This window comes from Poecilia formosa, unplaced genomic scaffold, assembly GCF_000485575.1.
Source record: "Poecilia formosa unplaced genomic scaffold, Poecilia_formosa-5.1.2 Scaffold13, whole genome shotgun sequence".
Taxonomy (NCBI): Eukaryota; Metazoa; Chordata; class Actinopteri; order Cyprinodontiformes; family Poeciliidae; genus Poecilia; species Poecilia formosa.
The window spans coordinates 4,513,985-4,533,323 of record NW_006799952.1 but is presented as its reverse complement, the minus strand read 5'-3'; the positions used below and the strand labels follow the sequence as shown (position 1 = coordinate 4,533,323).

Genomic DNA, 19,339 nt, shown 5'->3' with positions numbered 1-19,339 from the left:
TATATAGACATCTATATAGACATCTATATAGAAAAGGAGAGATTTATGGCAGTTTTGGTTTTCATACTTTGCTATTTTGTTATGTTGCGTAACCGTAGCAACAGGGTAGTTTACAACAAGGGGGAGCTGATTAACATGGGAAAAGCGCCAATAATATCACAACTGAAACCAGGAATCCCAGAGATGTTGAAAAGAAGGTGTTGTGGATCCAGAGCAAGAGAGATGTTCAAACCTTCTCTTCAATACATCATAATGGGCAATGTGATATTGTTAGTTAACAAGATGGATGAACATTTAGCTCTGAGAAGAACCCAGGCTTCCTCTATCTATCTATCTATCTATCTATCTATCTATCTATCTATCTATCTATCTGTCTGTCTGTCTGTCTGTCTGTCTGTCTGTCTGTCTGTCTGTCTGTCTGTCTGTCTGTCTGTCTGTCTATAAAACTGAGATCCACATGAGAACATCTGGAAAAAACAAAACAAAACAATAAAAAAACAAGAGTATTTTCAATAGTCATGCAGCTACAGCTAACAAATAGTTAGAGCCCACTAATTAACACAGCATATGTTATTCATAACACAATTTGGGAATTAAGAAATTAGAAGTACGGCAGAGAATCATATTCACTTTTTCTCCAGGCTTTCAGTATTTATGCTTCTAAATTAAGAAAGCATTTTATCAGAGTGAGTATTGAAAGTGAAAACCAAAAATTGAAAACGTCTATTGGAACTTGATTCATCACTGAAGAAATATATATATTTTTTTATTTCTTATTTACTAACCTGCACTTCCTGCACTGGTGGGTCTCTGAGATCCTCCACCGGAGACGACATTCCTGTGCAGGGAGGCCTGCGGAGGGGACAGCATCCCGCTCTCATTCAGCGAAGCTGTGGCTGCTGCCAGGGCCTGGCTGCCCAGATTCCCTCCCGCCTGGTACATGGCGTTAGGATTGGACACGGGCACCGCCACATGCATGGAGAAGTTCTGCTGAGGCAACGCCGTGGGCTGGAGCAGGAGACACACAGATAAATATTTACACACAGCACATACCAAATCCAAGTTCTGATGTGTGGTTGACTGTCAGTTGTCATGGCAACATCAACAGACAGTTCCTGCAAAGAGAGGGATTTAAAAAGCTAATAAATTTACAAAGATCAGAAACCTTCTGAAAAGTGACTAAAGTAAATGTGCTCCATTAAAACCTTTACAATCTTCTGCTAAACATCAATAATAAGGTACAAAGAAGAAGCTCGACAAACTGGAGTTATCATTCAAAAGTTAATTTGCTTCAAATATTTAGTACAAAACATCAAACTTTTAAAGATTTATTACAAAAGTAATATATTTCAAATGTCTGTGTGTGTGGTTTTTTTGTTTTGATTAACAGCTAAAGAAAAACAAAAAAAAAGTTTCTTTGACAATTATAAAATGGCTAGTGACAAAAAAGAAGCAGAACCTGTTATAAGTGTATGTATTCTGTACTTTGCTGTAACCACATTAGTGTGTCTGAATGGTGAATGACTGATTTTAGTGTAAAGTGCTTTGGACTCCTCTGACTTAATAAAGCACTTCACAAATGCAGGTCATTCAACATTTTTAGCAAATAACATTTTGTGTCAATAAATGTCAACTGGACAACTGTCAAAACAATTAACGTGTAATCAATAACATAATAAAATAACATATTTCCTATTGGATATGTGTCATATTCTAAATTCTTCACATTTCAAGCCTTAATCATCAAAATACCTAGAAATAAATAGGTGCAACATATTACTCTGTCTAAATTTATTTTTAAAATATATATAAATACTACAATAAAATAACATTTTCATGATATTCTCATTTTTGTACCTGTGCCTGGATAAATACATAAAAAACAATCATGATCTTTTAAATACAGATGAACTCTCATAGGTCCATGACATACACACACACACACACACACACAAAAACAGACAACACAAACAAAAGAGAAAATACAAAACAAAGTCATGCATACTGTGACGACTGTGGCATTGCAGCAATCAGCACTTCTGAAGTAACCTTACCTTTTAAAGAGTAAAAACCTCTCTCTTCAGAATGTTTTTTTTTTTCTTTTACCACAACAGAAACCAGCTGCAGAGGAGACTATAGTGTACAAGAATCTCAATTCATTTGCATCGTCTTCCGAAGTGCTGACTTTGCAAAGCCTCGAGTGGAAAACAACAGGTGCATTTCATCGCAGTGTCATCCAGTGAGCCGGGTGGGTGCTGACATTAGTTTGTTAATGGCAAAGTAAGAGTCTTTAAATAAAATAAAATAAATGGTCGTTTAGTAAGAAAGAATATGTTCTTGCCCAGTCCTAATATTTATTTATTTATTTATTTATTTTTTTTATGAATCCATGCCTCTTTTAAGAAAATCACTCAGGAATTTTACTGCTTAATGTTATTTTGCAATCTTGATTTGAATTTTTAACTAGCATGCCATTGATATTATAACAGGAGTACTTGGAATACATATTAATTATTGGAGTATTTATAGCACGTTGTTATGTGTTAAAATAGTTAGTGCTCTCTCAAATTTATAGTAACCATCCCCTTGATAATAGGCTGTAATCTGTTTAGCAGAAACATGCAACATTTCATCTGTTAATGAAATGCAATCTGGTAAGGGTGTGCCAAAACATCAGCTGCAAAATAAATCAACTGAAGGGAAAAAAAAAAGCAACCCCATAAAAGGGTATTAGTCTTAAGGAAGTGTAGTTTTGACACAAGTTAACTAGAGAGCAACAAAAAGTTAAATAAATAAAAAGGAAAAAAATCCTTTTGTGCCACAAAGCCAAGCAAGAACGTTGCATTTACAGTACTTACGATTTTATGATTTCTCATCATATTATCAAACTCCTCATTAATTTTTTTATACTTTTCTTCTGTGTGAGGAGTGAGGACATATGAGGCATCGGGGTCCGGGCTATCACAACCTCTGTGTTCTTTCTTGTTTAGCGCCTGTGGTGAACATCAACATAAAGACAAAAAATCAACACAAAATAGCAGGAGACAAAAAGAAGTACTTACACCACAGCGCTTGTACATTAAATCACTGTCTTCGCTTAGTTTGCCGAAATGGTCATCCATGAGGGGGCTGTGCCCGAAACAGTCATCAGCATCGGGACTAGCACAGTCATTTTGGCCTTTGTTTCTCAATTTCTGAAATGAAATTGCACAGTTGAACAGACATAGTATGCAAGATGCTTTTGTTGTGATTTTCTCTTTTTTTTTGTCTATTATTTCTCAGTTACAGTGCGGTGCATAAAAAAATATGGGCCTTCTTGTGCCTTGGTATCGTTAAAGAGGCGTCTAATCTGAGTGGAAATAAATTCTGTAGGCAGAAACATACAGAAGGAATAATGAAGCACAAGATGTGCGACAGATGGTGTGACTCTCACAGATGCCTTCTTTAACAGCATTATTGAGCCAGGTTGGGAGTGCAGTAAGATGCAGACTTAAATTTTAAATCACATGAGAAACGAAGAATGTTGTCTGATGTGCTTAAGACATCTGACCCACAAATTATTTTTTTGTTTTTTCGCTCAGTGCAAGTTAAAGTTGACAATTCTCACTTGTAAAACCACAGCTGACACTTCTGTGCTGTCCAATGGTTCAGTCTCAGTGTTCTGGTCAAAGGCTTTTTATGTGCAGAAGAACAAAGGCCACTACGACGGCAATGCTGCATTTCTTTACAAATGTTGTATACCTCTAGGGATTTACACATGTCCATAATTAAATAATGACACCACTTAAAGACTGAAAACACAAACCTTAGCGCATTTTATATTTGTTTTGCGCAATTAAAGAGAAAATGTGTTCTCCATACTTTGGCAAAAAAGCTCAATCTAACTCAGATGAAATGGGGAGCTGTTCTGAAATTTGTATGTTATGTAACAGCCTTCTAATTGGATTCAGGGCAATACTTAGGCTGCACTATTCCAACGCATGAAAATACTTTGATCTAATGCATCCAATTGTAGAGCTGCAGAGTTTTTTTCCAGGATTGTCCTGAACACCCTCTTGTCTGTTTTTCTTTAACTACCACCCATTGCCTAATTTCTACTGAAAAAAACTGCATCTCCTCATCACGATGCTGCTACCAACACTTTTCTGTGGGAATGGTGTATTCAGGGTGCCCAAAAAGTTAGATTTAATGACCACTAACGCTAATCTTTCCATTTTGAAATGATGGATTGAGTGTTAAAGAAAACTCTGAAGGCAGTTGGTTTAAAAGCGGCACATTTAGCAGCATCTGAATATGTACTTTTTATTTCACTTCATGATTATGCACCACTGTACTTTGTTTTGGTTTGTCACAATAAAACGCAATGTAATGCTAAAGTTTGTGGCTTAAAAGTTGTCAAAATTTTAATTAGTTCAAGTAATAGTAGTACTTTTGCAAGGCATTAAGAACCTGCATTGTGTCAGCTACAATCAGCCCATTGTAGATGACTTATTGCGTTTCAGCTACAATTGGGCCACTCTTATCTGAACTGTGTATAACTTGGATATCAGGAACGTTAATCCTATGACAAAATCAATTTTCGTAGAACAGATTTACAGAATTAACATCAAATTTAAAGAGTTTGTGAGTGCACAAAGTGGTAACATCACAAAGAGGCTTCTGGGGAGTGAGAAACATGTGGAGCAAGTCAACAAATATCCCTGATGTTATGTTGCCATGCTCCCCTTCGTACAGACTCGTCTCTGCTCCTCATTACAGCTCTGAATAGCAGCGTTAACAAGACTCGTTGACAGCATATGACAGCTTGTGATATCGAGGAAGTGTACATCAAAAACATGATTTATGTGCCGCTCTCAAGACTCCTCTATCAGGCGGCCACAGGTCCACGGCAGGGGCCTGCCCTGTCTGCGCGCCGTCTTGGAGGCCTCGTCTCTACAGGAAGGTCACCAACTCCTGAGGATGCGGGGGTCGGAGCGCGAGCCAGGGAAGGGGAAATCTGCAAGCTCTAATGAGACCTCACTCTCTGTTTCTGGTCCTCATCACCCAGCAAAGTTGAAAATGTGTGCGTGTGTGGGTGAGTGTATGTGTGTGAAACAGAAACTGTATATGTGGTGCATGTGTGTATGATATGTGTGGAAGTTGAGGGGGAGGGGGCGCCTCTACAGCTGCTGCATCCTCTGACAAGCGATGTGACAGTGCGTTTAGGTTTGAGCAGACAATGTGGCTAACCCAGCTCTGCTCACCACAACCTCAGCATGAGCTGCATTTCCTAAAACCTGTTCCTTGGCTCCGTTAAACTCCTGCATAATTCCCTGGCTCATTATGGCTGGAAGGTGCCAAAGTCTCAAACTGCTCCCTTCACCTCCATTCATTCCGGTGCATGAGGGTTTTTTTGAGAGCTGTGTATTTTCAGGGCACAATAAACAATGTTAATATGCATAGTGCGCATGGAAAATATGCTGCTGTTTGACAGCTGTGATAGAAAATAAGGAAGTTCAGAGAAAAAAAAATACACCCACATAAGTGTCCACAATGCCCAGAGGACCGCAAGAGAGAGAAGCCCTCTGGATAATGAATGACCATTGCTGTACCACAGATGCATTACTGTTTGGTGTGGTACAAAGCAGAGGCATTCTTCTCATTCTAAGAAAACGCCTTGCTGGTTCATTTCCTGTTTACTAAAACGGCCCTCTTTAGTTAGGGTCCTGAAAGGCCTGTGTTTACTGAAGTCAAACTATGCACTTTCACCACCAGTGAGTCAAAGATCTGGTCTCAACCTGCAAATTTAGGTTTCAACCTGCTCATTATGGGAATATGTTGGTCACATTGGTCGAGATGGGCAGATCTGCTCTGCTTTCACAACAAGTCTGGCCAGGCTGCAGCACACCACACCCATCGGCAAAAGCCATTTGGGGAGGTGTCGTTAGCAGGAGTTTAAGCGAGTCCCTACCAAACCATAGCAGTCGAGGGTAAATCTGTTCACAAAGTTGTCCTGAACAGTTTTAGGTCCATTCTTATTTCTTTTAATACTGCATACAATGATCTAAAACAGGGGTCACCAACTCCAGTCCTCGAGGGCTACCATCCTGTAACTTTTAGATGCGTATCTCCTCAAACACACCTGGATCAAATAAACTGCTCGTTTCCAGCCTATTGCAGAGAGGAATGAATGCTGGTGAGGGAATTCAGACATTTTGGAGCAGAGGTGAATCTAAAAGTTGCAGGATGGTAGCCCTCGAGGACTGGAGTTGGTGACCCCTGATCTAAAATATGAGCTAATCCTTTAAAGAGGACTTGTGAAATATTTCTCCAACCTTTATCAAGTTTCTACTTAGCTTCTCCTTTAAACCATGTAACATAGACCTATAAATTATTCAGACATAAAAAGGCCCATAAGAGGAGGGAAAGGACCGATCTTGTGTCTTTTTAGATATCTTGGGATCTTACTAGCACTAGCACTCTACTGCTACAAAATTTTGAAAAAATACAAAATAATTTGTTTTCACTTTGTTAAAAGAGTATTTTAAACATGTCAAAAATAACATACTTTGATAAGACAGCGCAGATTATTCCTAAAATGCTACCATATATACAATAAATGAGTCCATCTCCAGAGGTGATATGGTATTGGGTTGTCTCAAAAAAGCAAAGCACATTCAATATTTTCATTTATGTGTGAGTTAGGCAGAATGTATTATTGTAGGTCATGTAATTATGATGGAATGCAGATTTTATTTTACAATAATAATTTTATAATAATGTATTTATTTTTTTTAACTGTTTTTAGGAAACATGGAAAACTGTTGTTTTCACATCATAAAAGTAATAGAAGTGTATTTTAAGAGCTTTACAAAAGATTACATTTGTTCAATAAATTCCACTTATTTTTGAAAAACTCAGTCACTTAATTTGTTGGGGTGCGGAAAATAAAGTGACTCAAGTTTAAATAGAAGTTTTCTATGTAGAGGGTGGTTATTGACCCTCACTGTCAAAAATTACAGTTGCTTTAGGTCTAAAAAATTGTAGGTTTAAGTCGTTAAGTTTGCTTATAAGTTGAAAGCATTTCTAAAAGGGGATTTACAAATATCAACAGTAGACGATCACCTAAGGATGCATCTCTCTTGTCAAGTCCTGTTTCCCAAAGATACAGTCACGTTAGTCAGCTGATTGAAATATTTGTTTTAGACCTGCAATTTCTCCAGCTTCAACATGTCCAGCTTTCTTTATGTATAAGGTCATTCCACATATGCTCTTGTGTTTTGGGACACAACCTGCAACTTTTCACTAAAATCTTCTTATTGCTTAATCAGAACTTCATGCGTTCAACAGAATCAACTAATGATTTGATATCCTTGAAGTGCATGCCGCTCCTTCTCACCCAGCCTGACATTTTCCACAGCTTCTAGTAAACGGATCACTGGGTAAGCACATGGCCAAGCAGGTGCTCGTCTTCCAAACACCTGTCAAGACCTCGCTCCACATGCTTGGCCAATCACTGGCAACCCTGCAGAGACATGACCAAAGCAGGGGGCAGCCCTAAAGCCCACCCTAACACAGAGCAGGGCTGTTCTCACACGTCAGAGCTGCTTGCTGCTCCAGACCTCCGTTCCCTTGTTTTCACATTATGAAAGCAGCTTTCAAATAGCTTTTACATGTTGAATCACACTGTGGGGATTGCACTTTGTAAAGTATATTCAGCTGTACATTAATAGAGCTCTGGCGAGGATGGTTAAACAGCATGTCCAGGAAGGATATGCATGTGTAATAAGGAAGAGACACAAAGACAAGGAAATGCAGGACTTCTATTCATAAGGCCCAAAAAGACTCACAAAGATGGGTAAGAACAAGGACAGTTGGTATTTTCTCAGAACAGCACAAACGTGCTACGAAATTTGTTTTTTCCATCAATAAATAAAAGCTACACTTTGTGCTTTTGTCTATTAGTGCATCAGTGCAGGTCCATCAGTTTGCTTATACTCATACTTCAGCTTCCTTTAAAAATATTTTCCATTGCACAAGGCCTTGAAGTTCTCTCGTCCAAAAGAAAACATCTTTCTCTCATCTCGGTCTGAGCCCTGATTATTAACCTTGCTGTTGCCATGGGAAACATTCGGCACAGTAATTGCCTCCTCAGGTTTTCAGTTTGGACTCAGGACAGAAGGCTTTAGAGCAGCGTTTGGTAACCTTGGATGCCACTTTGATTTCATTTTAAGATAGACTATTACCTTTAAACAGTAAAATGAGCAATTCAGACAGTCCATATAGGTAATATAGGGCCACAGCACGTGATTTACATCCCAGTGATAAACTTGGAATCTTTTTTTCTTTACATTTAGTCACATTTTAACCTCATACTTCACAAATTTGATTAATTTGGAATAGTGACAAGACGAACACCAGAAGGAGTAGAGGTAGACGTTCCCCATAAATGATGTAAACAAGAGAAGGTGACCTGGCAGCATTAAATCAAAAATACATGTATTTGCCTAGATGCAAAAACTTTTTGCATGGTGAAAAACTAAGACTGCACATCACCCTGAATACATTGTCCCCAAGGTGAAACATGGTGGTCGTAGCATCATGCTTTTATTCTGAAAGGACACAAAGGCTGTTTGTAGCAAGAGTTAATTGTTGAAGGAAAACAGCTAAAATCAGGGATGTCCTGTCTGAAGGAAGTTTACAAGACAATAACTGATCTGATATCAATATCTATATTGGTCCTGATATTGAAAAAAAATCTAGATTGAAATCTAGATCTGACTAAAACTAGAAGGCTGCATTTAATGTTGTAGAATAACAAATGTCGCTATTCTTTTCAGTTCACAATTATGTTCTACTTTGTGTATAGACTGTTCCACAAAATCCCAGTAACAGATCGCAGGTTTGTTATAAGTTCAGTCCCCACTTCTGCAGGGCACTGCACTTGAGCTGACCTGTGACTGGCACACCACAGTTCAGATACAAACCCACTTCTTTTCAAAGCAACCTGTAGTAATAAAGTGGTGCACATCATGAATATTTAATTCATGCACTGTTTGTTCCTGCCTTCCCTTAAGTACACAGAAGCTATATTTTAACCAGTTGTGCGGCGGCCAGCCCCCGCCTCGTTTTCCCCTGCCCTCCTTGCTCTGCAGAGCCGTGAATTACCCCTTGTGCCTGCGTCCGCACCATGCAAGGTAGCGTGTTAATCCTTATGACATCACTATTGTGTCCGGGCTGTTCCATATAATGTGCTTATCAAAGGGCTTCTTTGAGTGTGAACGCACTGGGAAATCATCACGGGGAGATGGCTGATAGGAAAGCTTTTATCTGCTGAGAAATATTTCTTCTATTACATAATATCTTAAGAGACTTTCACCACCATCATGTTCTCTTTCCCCTGCGGTGATGCAGTCCCCACTTAAGGGGAATAAAAGCCTCTTTGGTTTGGTTTCTATGCACAGTACAGCATGGTCCAGCACTAGGTTGCTGTAATGAAGAAGTCCTCCTTTCTCCCTCCATTCCCCACTTCATGCTGTGAGATGAGAGCAGAGGCCTATAAGACAAGGAGACTGCTGTAATTCCCAGACATATCTTGTTTAATCTCATGACCATTCCACATTACAGAGCGGACTGATACCAGGATATGAGGCTGGCTTCATATCCTTCCTTTAGCACACTCCATTGTCTAGTTACTCAGAGGACAGGAAGCAGCACGAGGAGAACGAGGAGGAAAAGGGGGAGGAGGGAGGCCCTTAACTTGACTGTCTGCTTTACATGTTGATGCTGTTCTCTCCAAGCTCTCAGTAAAACGACATACAGCTGCAACAAAAATGTGCCCTGATTTTGTTAAAAGTTCAGTGGTTATAAAGGCGAGGTGATTTCCAGAAAGCAGAGAAAAGATGGAAAGGACACAGTACTTCTACTTTTTTTTTAAAATCATGTACTACTTAAAATTAATAAATAAAATCCAATAAATAAAAAACTGCCAAGCAATGGCTAATGCATCATCTGGCTGACTTAAGAACATATTAACTTTATGTAGAAAACAGTTTTTCATTTTAGCAATGTTTTTACAGATGCGTTAAAAGTTCAGGTCGTGATCAGAATCAGACAATTTTCAGGATGATCGACCCTGACTGACATACGATACAAATTCATCTTTTTCTGCTCAGTCAAAAGTGCTATCAGGTCATAGTAACAACACTCTTTGGTAAGGAAGGTGTTACTGTGGGAGGAAAACCGAACGTTATCCAGTTTCAGTTTTAGTGAGGTGTTTGAGAACGGAGCTAGAGATGTAAGAATTTCTAAGATTATTCAGGCTGTTAAAGAGCAATCCTTTCTGCAGACAAAAGGACAACTGACTGTAGCACAGCAAAGTTGGACCATTATTCTTTTGAGATTTCAACCCTAATTTGTAAAATAATGTGCTGGACTTGAAAAAGTTGGCAGCCCACGGAAAAGTCTAAAGCTCAAGTTCTGATCTCAGGCTTACAAAAACCTGAGATCAGAACTTGCCCACAAAATTCTGTCTGGTTCAACCAGAAATGTTTTATGCATGCATGGGAGATTTTTTCATTAGTTGCTAAAGACTATCTGCATCTAGAAATGTCACAATTAAATGGAGTCTTATATTATACGTATTTTGTGATTTCACAAAATATGTGACAACTTCTTTGCATGATAGAAGTTATCAAAACAGCCTTAGCTGGTAGACCAAGGAGAGGAAAATGTCAAATTAAATTATAAAATTAAAACAAAGAAAAAGCAAGTAAAAATTAAAACACATGCTATCCTAACTGCTCAAAATGAAAAGTGAATACATCTAAAACTGATATGTTGATGTGCAGCTTGTTGAAACTCTTCACTTTCTTCCTCCCCATCTTTCTTACTCTCTGGTCATTGAATGGATCATTAGCTGTCAGGGCCATTGAAACCATACCCTCCAACCCTGAACTCTCATTCCTGCTGGCCTCTAAAATATTCATAAGGACAATTAGGAGTTCCGATAAGATGAGTGCGGAGGGCCGGGGTAGGGGGAGCGCGCGGCAGAGAGGGCAGGATGTGCCAGCAGGACGTCTGTTCTGCAACACTCTATACCCTGACCACAGACCTGTCCTCATCAATCTGAGACACAGCAGCCACCCTCTTTGCCCCCAGTCAGGCCGTGCAGCCAGGAGAGGATGGCACGGTTCCAACAAAACCCCCCAACCTGAACACCCCTATCCCACCAGGCTTTGCTCCATCATCGCCTTCGGGCAGGAGGGGCTGGCCACGCAGCTTGAACGGTAGGAGGAGGGGGGCACAAGGGCAATCTGACTGCTGTTCAAGCTAACTCACACAGGCTGTTGTGCACAAAAGAAAGAACTTGATTTAGCCACACAGCAAGGTCACCGAGCATAGACGGAGGACTCATGGTTTGTGGTTCGAGTATTTGTTAGCCTAACTTGCATCTCTTTTGGTTGCAAATAGATCAAACCGAATTAGGCTGGTGACCTATTTCATGTGGTTCTTGCCACAGATGAGCACGGAATTAAAATAAATTATTGTTAGATGCAGTGGGACACACTACAAAACTTTAAATTCAGAGTTGTTATGACAATTTCTCTCAAAGAACAATAGAAAACAGCACTTGGAATATTTAGTTCAGCTTTTCTGCTGCTAGTCGACATTAATTAATTATAATTATATCAGAACCAAAGACTACATTGTGCTGGTTTTACAAAGGGTTTCACTATTATGTTAAAAATAAGACAACATTCTTATTGAATTATTATTATAAACAGTGTTTAGCTCTTAAAGTAGCAGCTAGCATGATTAGTGCAGTTAGCAAGGCTAGCATTACTGAAAAGGTCATTATGTTTACTCCCAAGAGAGTGTAGAATATTTACTCGGTAAGCTACTTATGTCTCTTTCAAAAACCAAAGAAATTTTTTGATAATTTTTCATCCCCATCTTCAAAACATTTTCATGTTTTATCATTTTGAATCACTTTTTTCCCTGTCATCAAGAACATTTTGACTTGATGGTGAAGAGTTTTAAAGAATACAATATGTTTTTTGCTTGTGTTTTAGGTCTATATTTCGAGATTGACTGTTGTTATTTATGAAAACAATCATACAAGTAATTTCTGTTCCGGAAAACAAATGGCTTAAAACAACATACATTGTTCATAGCCTGTACTGTTGAGTCTCTTTTCATTGTAAGCTCTTTGAAAGACCCTCAGCCTGAAATGAGACATACGCGATGTAGCTGAGAGGGTAGGAAAAAAAAAAAAGGCTCTGACGTCAATGAAGCGTGACATGTGCCAAGCAAAAATCTCTTAGCTGTAACCTGGTAACAAGCAACATTCACACACACACACTCACGAGCGCAGACACAAACACACACAGACAGAGCGGGAACATAATAAAACAATGAGATGCAGCACATGATGGGTTTCAAACTGCACACAAAGAAGGCCTGGTAATAGAGTTTAGCCATTCAACAAGTTAAAGGGGACAGGAAAAACAGAAAAGCAGGTTTACTCTTCAGTAAACTAAAAAAACGAAACAAAATAAACTTAAGCTACTTATATTGGATAACAAATTTTACAGTAGTAAGCAGTAATATGATTTACCTAAACAAAATTTCAACCAAATGTTTCATTACACTCACATGGAAGCTGGGTGACCCTTTTTTCCTCTAAAAACCCAGAGGAAAACGAGTCCTTGTCCTATTAAAAGGGGCACTTTGAAACCCAGCGTGTTGCTCACAATGGAACAATTAACTCTGCCTGCTTGGAGAAGATTTTTCTAAAAACTCTCAGCAGACAATTTCAAAAAAGATATCAGCTTGTAGATGTAAGGTTGTAGGTTGAGCAGAGAGAATTAAACGTAGCATTGACACCACTGTGTACCACTTTTGGTGTTTCTCCATGCAAACTAACAGGAACACGTGTTATCTATCTAAATAATAGAAAGGCGGTCAAGAAAAGCTCCTGATTCTGTTTGCCTACAACATTTGTGGTCTATTTTTAGCCTGTTTAGTACAAAATTCCAAAAATACACACCACTGCTGTTTGAACAGAAAGTATTTGTTTTTACTTGTAACATTGCCTAACTCCAGAGCTAACCTGAACTGAAACACTGACCTATGGGTAAAATGTCTTGTCCCAGGTACACTGAACACTGAGGTCAGACAGTAGACAGGAAGTGGCTCATTTTCACAACATTCGGCCGAGAGGAAAACGCGGTAAAAGGATCACAGAAACATTGACAGCTGAATGTGGCTGCATTAATAACAAATCATCTCAAGATAAAAAAAAACAACAAAAAAAATAAAAACAGCTTAATATATTTTGTTTTTATATTCCAACAAGTGACAGTCTTCTCCATTGCAATAACATGGCACAGCAGAAAATATGATTCTAGTTCAAAGGATCTGGAGGACTGAATCCACCAAACTCTTTTGAAACACTTTTAAAAGTGCAAAGAAGTACAGATGAAACAGTGACTGATTTTAATGTTTACAGTGATAGAATTCAGTGTTGTCAATTTAAAATGAAACACTGTACTTGCGTCTTTTGATTGTTCATCAATGGAATTGTCTCAGATGTGTAACCCAAGACACAAGCAGAAAGAACTGAAAGTAAAGCAGCTGTTTTAACCTCCAGAAAGCACAACATGTTAACCATAGCTGTACGAAAGCCTTCTCTAACTGAGCAAACAATGTCTTTTTAAAGATCTTATTGTCCCTATAACTTGCAAAAGGAAATGACATAAGTCCTGTCTAGCAGCTACTGTAGGGCTTACTTGTAAACGAATGCTTGCAGTTTTTGGGATGGCCTGGTTGGCCTGTTCAACTTGTTAGCAAATAAATATTTTGGACTTTGTTCATGCATGTTAGGACAGATGAAATAATTGTAAATAATTGTAACTAAAACATAAGCTTTGAAATAGGGACCATAATCCACTCTAGTTCCCTCTTCACCCAACAAAAGATTGGAATGCCTGTTGTGTATTGTGGGTTTGTTCATTTGTCCATGGCACCGATTAATAAAATACTATTAACAAATTTGCTACCTAAAAATAATTTCATAACATCACATTCCTAATTGTGAGCTGTTCAAATACCAGTTAAAAAGTAATATAATGACCTGGTACAAACACAACTTTTTAATGATTAAACATTTCACAAATTGCAATGCTTAAAATGTAATTACAGCATCTGATGCTTTAGTTTTGCACAATATTTTAGCTATGTGGTTTTAGTGTTTTTCTTTACTTTTATACTGCATGTATTTTTTTAATCCTAGTCTACCGCCTGGACTGTGTAACTATGAACTATAAGACCAGTAGAGGACTGGATGTCTGCAGGAAACTTTGTCACCCAAAAATCAAGAGACTAACTAAATCACTTGACATCAACTATCAGGTGTTACTTTTACCTAAAATTTCAGACAATGTCCAAACTGTTTAAATCATGTAGCGAATATAAGATTAAGCCAGAGTTTTTGACCAGTAAAATAAAAGTTTCTATACATATTATCTGTTTAATATGAATTTTATCTAGGTAAACAATACATATACCATATAGACATATCACATATTAAAGAATATTAATATATTTCAATTGCATTATGTTTACAATCAAACTTTATATAAGGCCAGTAACTTGTGGAGGAATGTGATTGTATGTAAAAATAAATTTAATATAAGTCCAATAAGTCAAAGAAGCCGAAAGTACACATATATTTTCAGTAATATTAAAAACGGGTGGCTAGACATTTTCATATATATTGACAGCCTCAGAAATTCAACATCAACCTAATAAATCTATGTCAACAGTGGTGACATTTGATTTAGCTTAAAGTGGAAATCTCGTCACTGCTGCTGAGAGCTCTACTGTGAAACACAGACAGCAACGGTGACTTTACACTCAGGTGAATGAGGGAAGAGGAGTAAATCCTGTGAAGGTGGAAGTTTTAAGGAGACCTGACATTAGATCCATTTAACCTACTGCTCTAACACATCTGAAATGAAGAGCACTCACAAGTTTATTTCTTCTTTTAATTGAGGCAGAAAAAAAGAGACTGGGCTCTGCTGTTCACAGCCTATGGAGACCTATCAGAAAATCATGGACAATTGTACTAAATATGTGTAAAGAATTGGAGTGTTGAATTTTTGACCTGCCATAATAGTTGTAGATAGTGCATGCTTTATACTTCAGAATACTGTAAATAAATTGAGTCTGAACAATCCAAAAGACGAAGGAATTGATTTAATTACAAGAGCAAAAAAGCAAAAAGACTTGATATCCTGTAAATAAACAAAGTATTTAAACTATAACTGAACTTAGCCACATTCTATCACTATCATCAGAGTGCTATATTATGCAAGGATTGTTAGTCACTGTTCAACAGCACAAATAAACTGCACCAGACAGACTTCAGAGTTGACTGAGTGCTGATCTATTAAATATTTGCAAGGCTGGAGCTCTTTTTTATCTTATAAATATTTGATCAGAAATTCTGCTGATGACAGGAGGGAATAAATTAAAAAGCAAACAGTGTATTTGTTTGTGCAAACAAGATGTGGGATGCCAAAACACAAGACGTATTAGGTAATATCATAATTGCTCAGCTGCAGTTTGAGCCCTCTGATTTCAGATCAGCTCATAAAAGCAATGTGAGGAGAATTTATGATAAAAAAATAAGTATAAAAGCACTTAGAGCTTTTCTGAATTCTATTGGGATACATATCTGTCTATTAAACAAAGATAAAAATCTGATTTATTAAGCGTGTGTTTTGGAGTTTTTCTTTTCTTATGCTCCCTCATCTCTTTTCCCAACCCCCACAACTCACCCATTCCCCAGCCTCCACTTCTAGTGAGCCACTGGCATGAGGATAATTGATCAATCACACTAATTGAAGAGTCTGGACAGCTAGACCACCATAGCAGATGTGCCAATTTGCATTCATTAAGACAGAAATGAGCCTTAATCACAGCTCAGTCTTTGATTGACGAACATAAATATCTCCTGTCTGAAACTCATGGTGCCTATTGAGCCATAAGATTTCAAACAGATTCCTCCCATCACTGATATTAATGTTTACTTTTTCTTTGAGCTGCATGTCTCATTTAAGGCACTGATTGTTCCCCACATCATCTGACAAATATCACGCAGATGATGGAAAACAGTTTGACTCAGATGACATTCAGCAACAGTCTGCATTTACATAAGTTATTAATGCAGACCCTTTCCTAACAAAAGTTGATGCTGACAATGATATGAAAACCTGATGGAAATCACCTGATAATTTTATGCTCATTTCCTCTCACTGTGTTGGTCTTGTGAGACCGGAAGTCAGCCCGTCATAAAAGCACAGACAATTCTCTGCTTTTCTCAGTCATATCAACAATGGCCGAATCTCCCTATGAATGACCTCGAGGATGTTTACTCTCACAAATCATCAGGGTAAAAGCACACAGGAGACCAGTGAAATGTCAATTCTCTGCATCTAGCCCAGTCTGGTTGTTTGAAAAAGCCATTGGTATTTCACTGAAATTGGGTTAAAGTCTATTCACAACCTTGATTTCATGCGATTACAATTAAGTGTCGCCTTAATGTTCATCCCGTGTGCATGCAAACCTGATTAATCCTAACCGGTACAATGTACCTTAATTGTACCAAATTGCTCAAAGAGAGGGCGGAGAGATGCCAAATGGTGCTTATGAAGTTACCATCTTGTTTCAGAGAAACACAGACATCCTTCTTTCCGTATGCAGGAGAACAGTCTGAGGTTATAGTGGAGCTCAAGCAAAATGTCATTAGTTGTGAGCAGAGAGGCGAGTAAGGCTAAATATTATTAGATTAATCTAATGGCCAACAGCAGCATTTTCATTTGTGAAATACAGAGAATTCAATAAAAGTAATACAATAGAAACAAATGTAAAACCTTTCATATATAATTTGCTTCGAATGTGATGCAGTGGCTTTAAAAGTCCACACAAAGCCTGTCAAAATGGAGGGTTTTTTGTGACATCATAAAGATACATTTTAATAAATCATTTTTAATGTTATATCCTGCCCAATTCACTTTTAAAAAAATAAAAAACAATGGGAATATTTGAAAAAAAAAAAACAACAACAACAATAACACTAACCTAGTTTTATAAATATGCATGTTATTAAACCTTTCATTTAATAATGGAAAGTTTTATTTTTTTAAATTTTGGTTATAAAAGACCCCAAAAATTTAGCCCTGGATTAAGCTAAGGTTATCTTTAAATGAAGCAATTGTTTTTGTTAATGTTCATACACAATGAAAAATGTTGGTAATTTCATCTACCTTGACAAGAAGGAGCATTTCAATGCATGAAGAAGCAATCCCAGACCACTATGTCACTACCACCATGTTTCACTGTAATCCTCAAATGCACTTCATCAGGAGATAACACATTTTTCTACAAGCTTTTCGAAGATTCAGGCAGGCCTGGAAAAAAATGCATTAGCACTGAAACCCCAGTCCCTGACCCAGGCATACGGAAAATACAAAACATTTTTATCAGGTATTGAACAAAACTAATAGCTGACAGAAATTTCTACAGATCCATTAATGTTGCGGTGGGCCTTTGGGAGTCTCCCTGGTACATTGTCTATTGTCCTATTTTTATCCTATTATAGACAAATCTTTTCATTCTGGCTCATTAAATGCTGTGAAACTTTTGCACCCTTCTCTTGACTAATACCTTTTTACAATGAGATCTGTTGATCCATTATAACCTCTCTGCAAACTTTATTTATAGCTATAGGATGCAGATGGGTACATGTCCTTGAAATCATACTAGTAAAACTAAATCTTGTTCAGGTTAGTGAAATCCACTCTAAATCATTAGATCTGTAGCCAAGAATACCAACTATTGAAAAAGTGCACATAACACTATCAGTTGAAATCTGCATCACAAATGCCTCATGAAAGGTGGAAAACATTTAGATTTTTTTTTATTATGGTCTGTACTGCTGTTTTGACTTTTAAAACAGATCCGGTTTCTAACAGAAATGTAAAGAAATTGTCTGATTTGTTTCCTGTAGTGTTGGTAAGGTTAACCACACATTTAGGAAAAGAGTCTGAACCTACTGCTCTGCTTTGGACTGCGAGCCAAGTTTGAGACAAAGTCCACAGCCCTCCACTGGGTTATCAAACTGTGGCCAAGGCATTCATCCATCTGTGGAAAACATGGACACTGTTCTCCCACACTGCACAGCTCAGCCTTTATCTACAGATGGTACTACTGAGCAGGAATGTGACCTTTGATTTAGTTTCTCTCACGGAAAAGAGCTTACTGGCGAAAAGAAAAGGGGAAAAAAATGCGAGAGGGAATAGCTGTTGCCTCCCAAACTGGACAAATGAGCACATGCTTGTTGGCGTGGATCAGATTGGTTTAACCCAATTTAAGAATTTAGATAAGTGTCCACTGTAAGTGTCCCCATGTGAGGCCCATTTCACCAGATAAATGAGGGAGCGATGGATTCCTCCCATCACTACACGTGCACCGGCTCTTCAGAGAATTGCACAGAGATGTGTACCATTCTGGAGACGCACCAATTTGGGAAAGACGTGAGCAACTGAGCAATTTGATATTGGGCTAAACAGATTGTCGCTGACCAAAAATGGGAAGATATGCGTGCCAATGCTGTCAAATACACTTCTTTGAACTTCTTCAGTTCCGTTTTATTTCTGAACATTCACCACAGACGTAGCAGGCAGAGGTTAGTTGTCCATATTTGCAAAGATGTTTGCTGAGTGAGCTGAGACAACAGCAGCTTGTTCTCTCCTTTTTATAGAGAGGGGCCGCTTCCTCGAGAGCAGCCAGCAGTAATGAATGAGGAATCAACTCGGGGTCACTGGTGCAAAATCATCCCCCATGTACATTCCAGCTCCGCCATGTGCTTCACAAAAGCATACAGCAGACGAGCATGTGTAGAGATTTGGTGCATATTAAAGTAAGATTTTTTTTTTTTTTTCATGTAAGATTAAGCATTTCTCCCAATCCATTACTATAGCCTCTCCAAAATATTTTTTTCCTGACAGTAATGTACATTCTATAACAAGCTGAACTGCAACAGGAAAGTCTCAGTGTGCAGCTCAGACAGAGGGTTAACTAGATTTAGACAGGAACTGCAATGTACTGACAAAACGCCACCTGAAGCCGGCACAGCGTTATTTGTCATTTCAAAGTGGTTCCAGCTGAGTTTGTGTGGACAAAATTTAAACAGGCTGATGTAACTCTCCGTTATTAACGTATTTATTTGGTTTTGTTATGTAGAAGCTGCAGTCCTCGAATCCAAAGTCCTGAATCTTTTAGATGTGTCTCT

The 19,339-nt window shown here is 38.1% G+C and overlaps 1 protein-coding gene and 1 long non-coding RNA gene across 16 annotated transcripts in view; one reads left to right on the top strand and one right to left on the bottom strand.

Annotated features, from left to right (window-relative positions):
• The window catches only part of mef2aa (myocyte enhancer factor 2aa), a 72,607-nt gene that overhangs the window by 14,776 nt on the left and 38,492 nt on the right, over nucleotides 1–19,339 (bottom strand). For 7 of the 15 annotated variants that reach the window (XM_016668210.1, XM_016668219.1, XM_016668211.1 and 4 more), the window contains 3 exons: nucleotides 3,063–3,194; nucleotides 2,859–2,993; nucleotides 786–1,008 (listed from right to left, as the gene is read on the bottom strand). In XM_016668210.1, the coding sequence (XP_016523696.1) occupies nucleotides 786–1,008; nucleotides 2,859–2,993; nucleotides 3,063–3,194 (490 nt within the window). The remainder of the gene's footprint in view (nucleotides 1–785; nucleotides 1,009–2,858; nucleotides 2,994–3,062; nucleotides 3,195–19,339) is intronic. The other 8 variants (XM_016668215.1, XM_016668217.1, XM_007545740.2 and 5 more) reach the window with 2 other exon arrangements.
• On the top strand, nucleotides 3,201–10,561 carry LOC107835565 (uncharacterized). The gene is made up of 3 exons (XR_001661360.1): nucleotides 3,201–4,581; nucleotides 10,275–10,276; nucleotides 10,549–10,561. It is a non-coding gene; the product is annotated as an uncharacterized LOC107835565 (long non-coding RNA).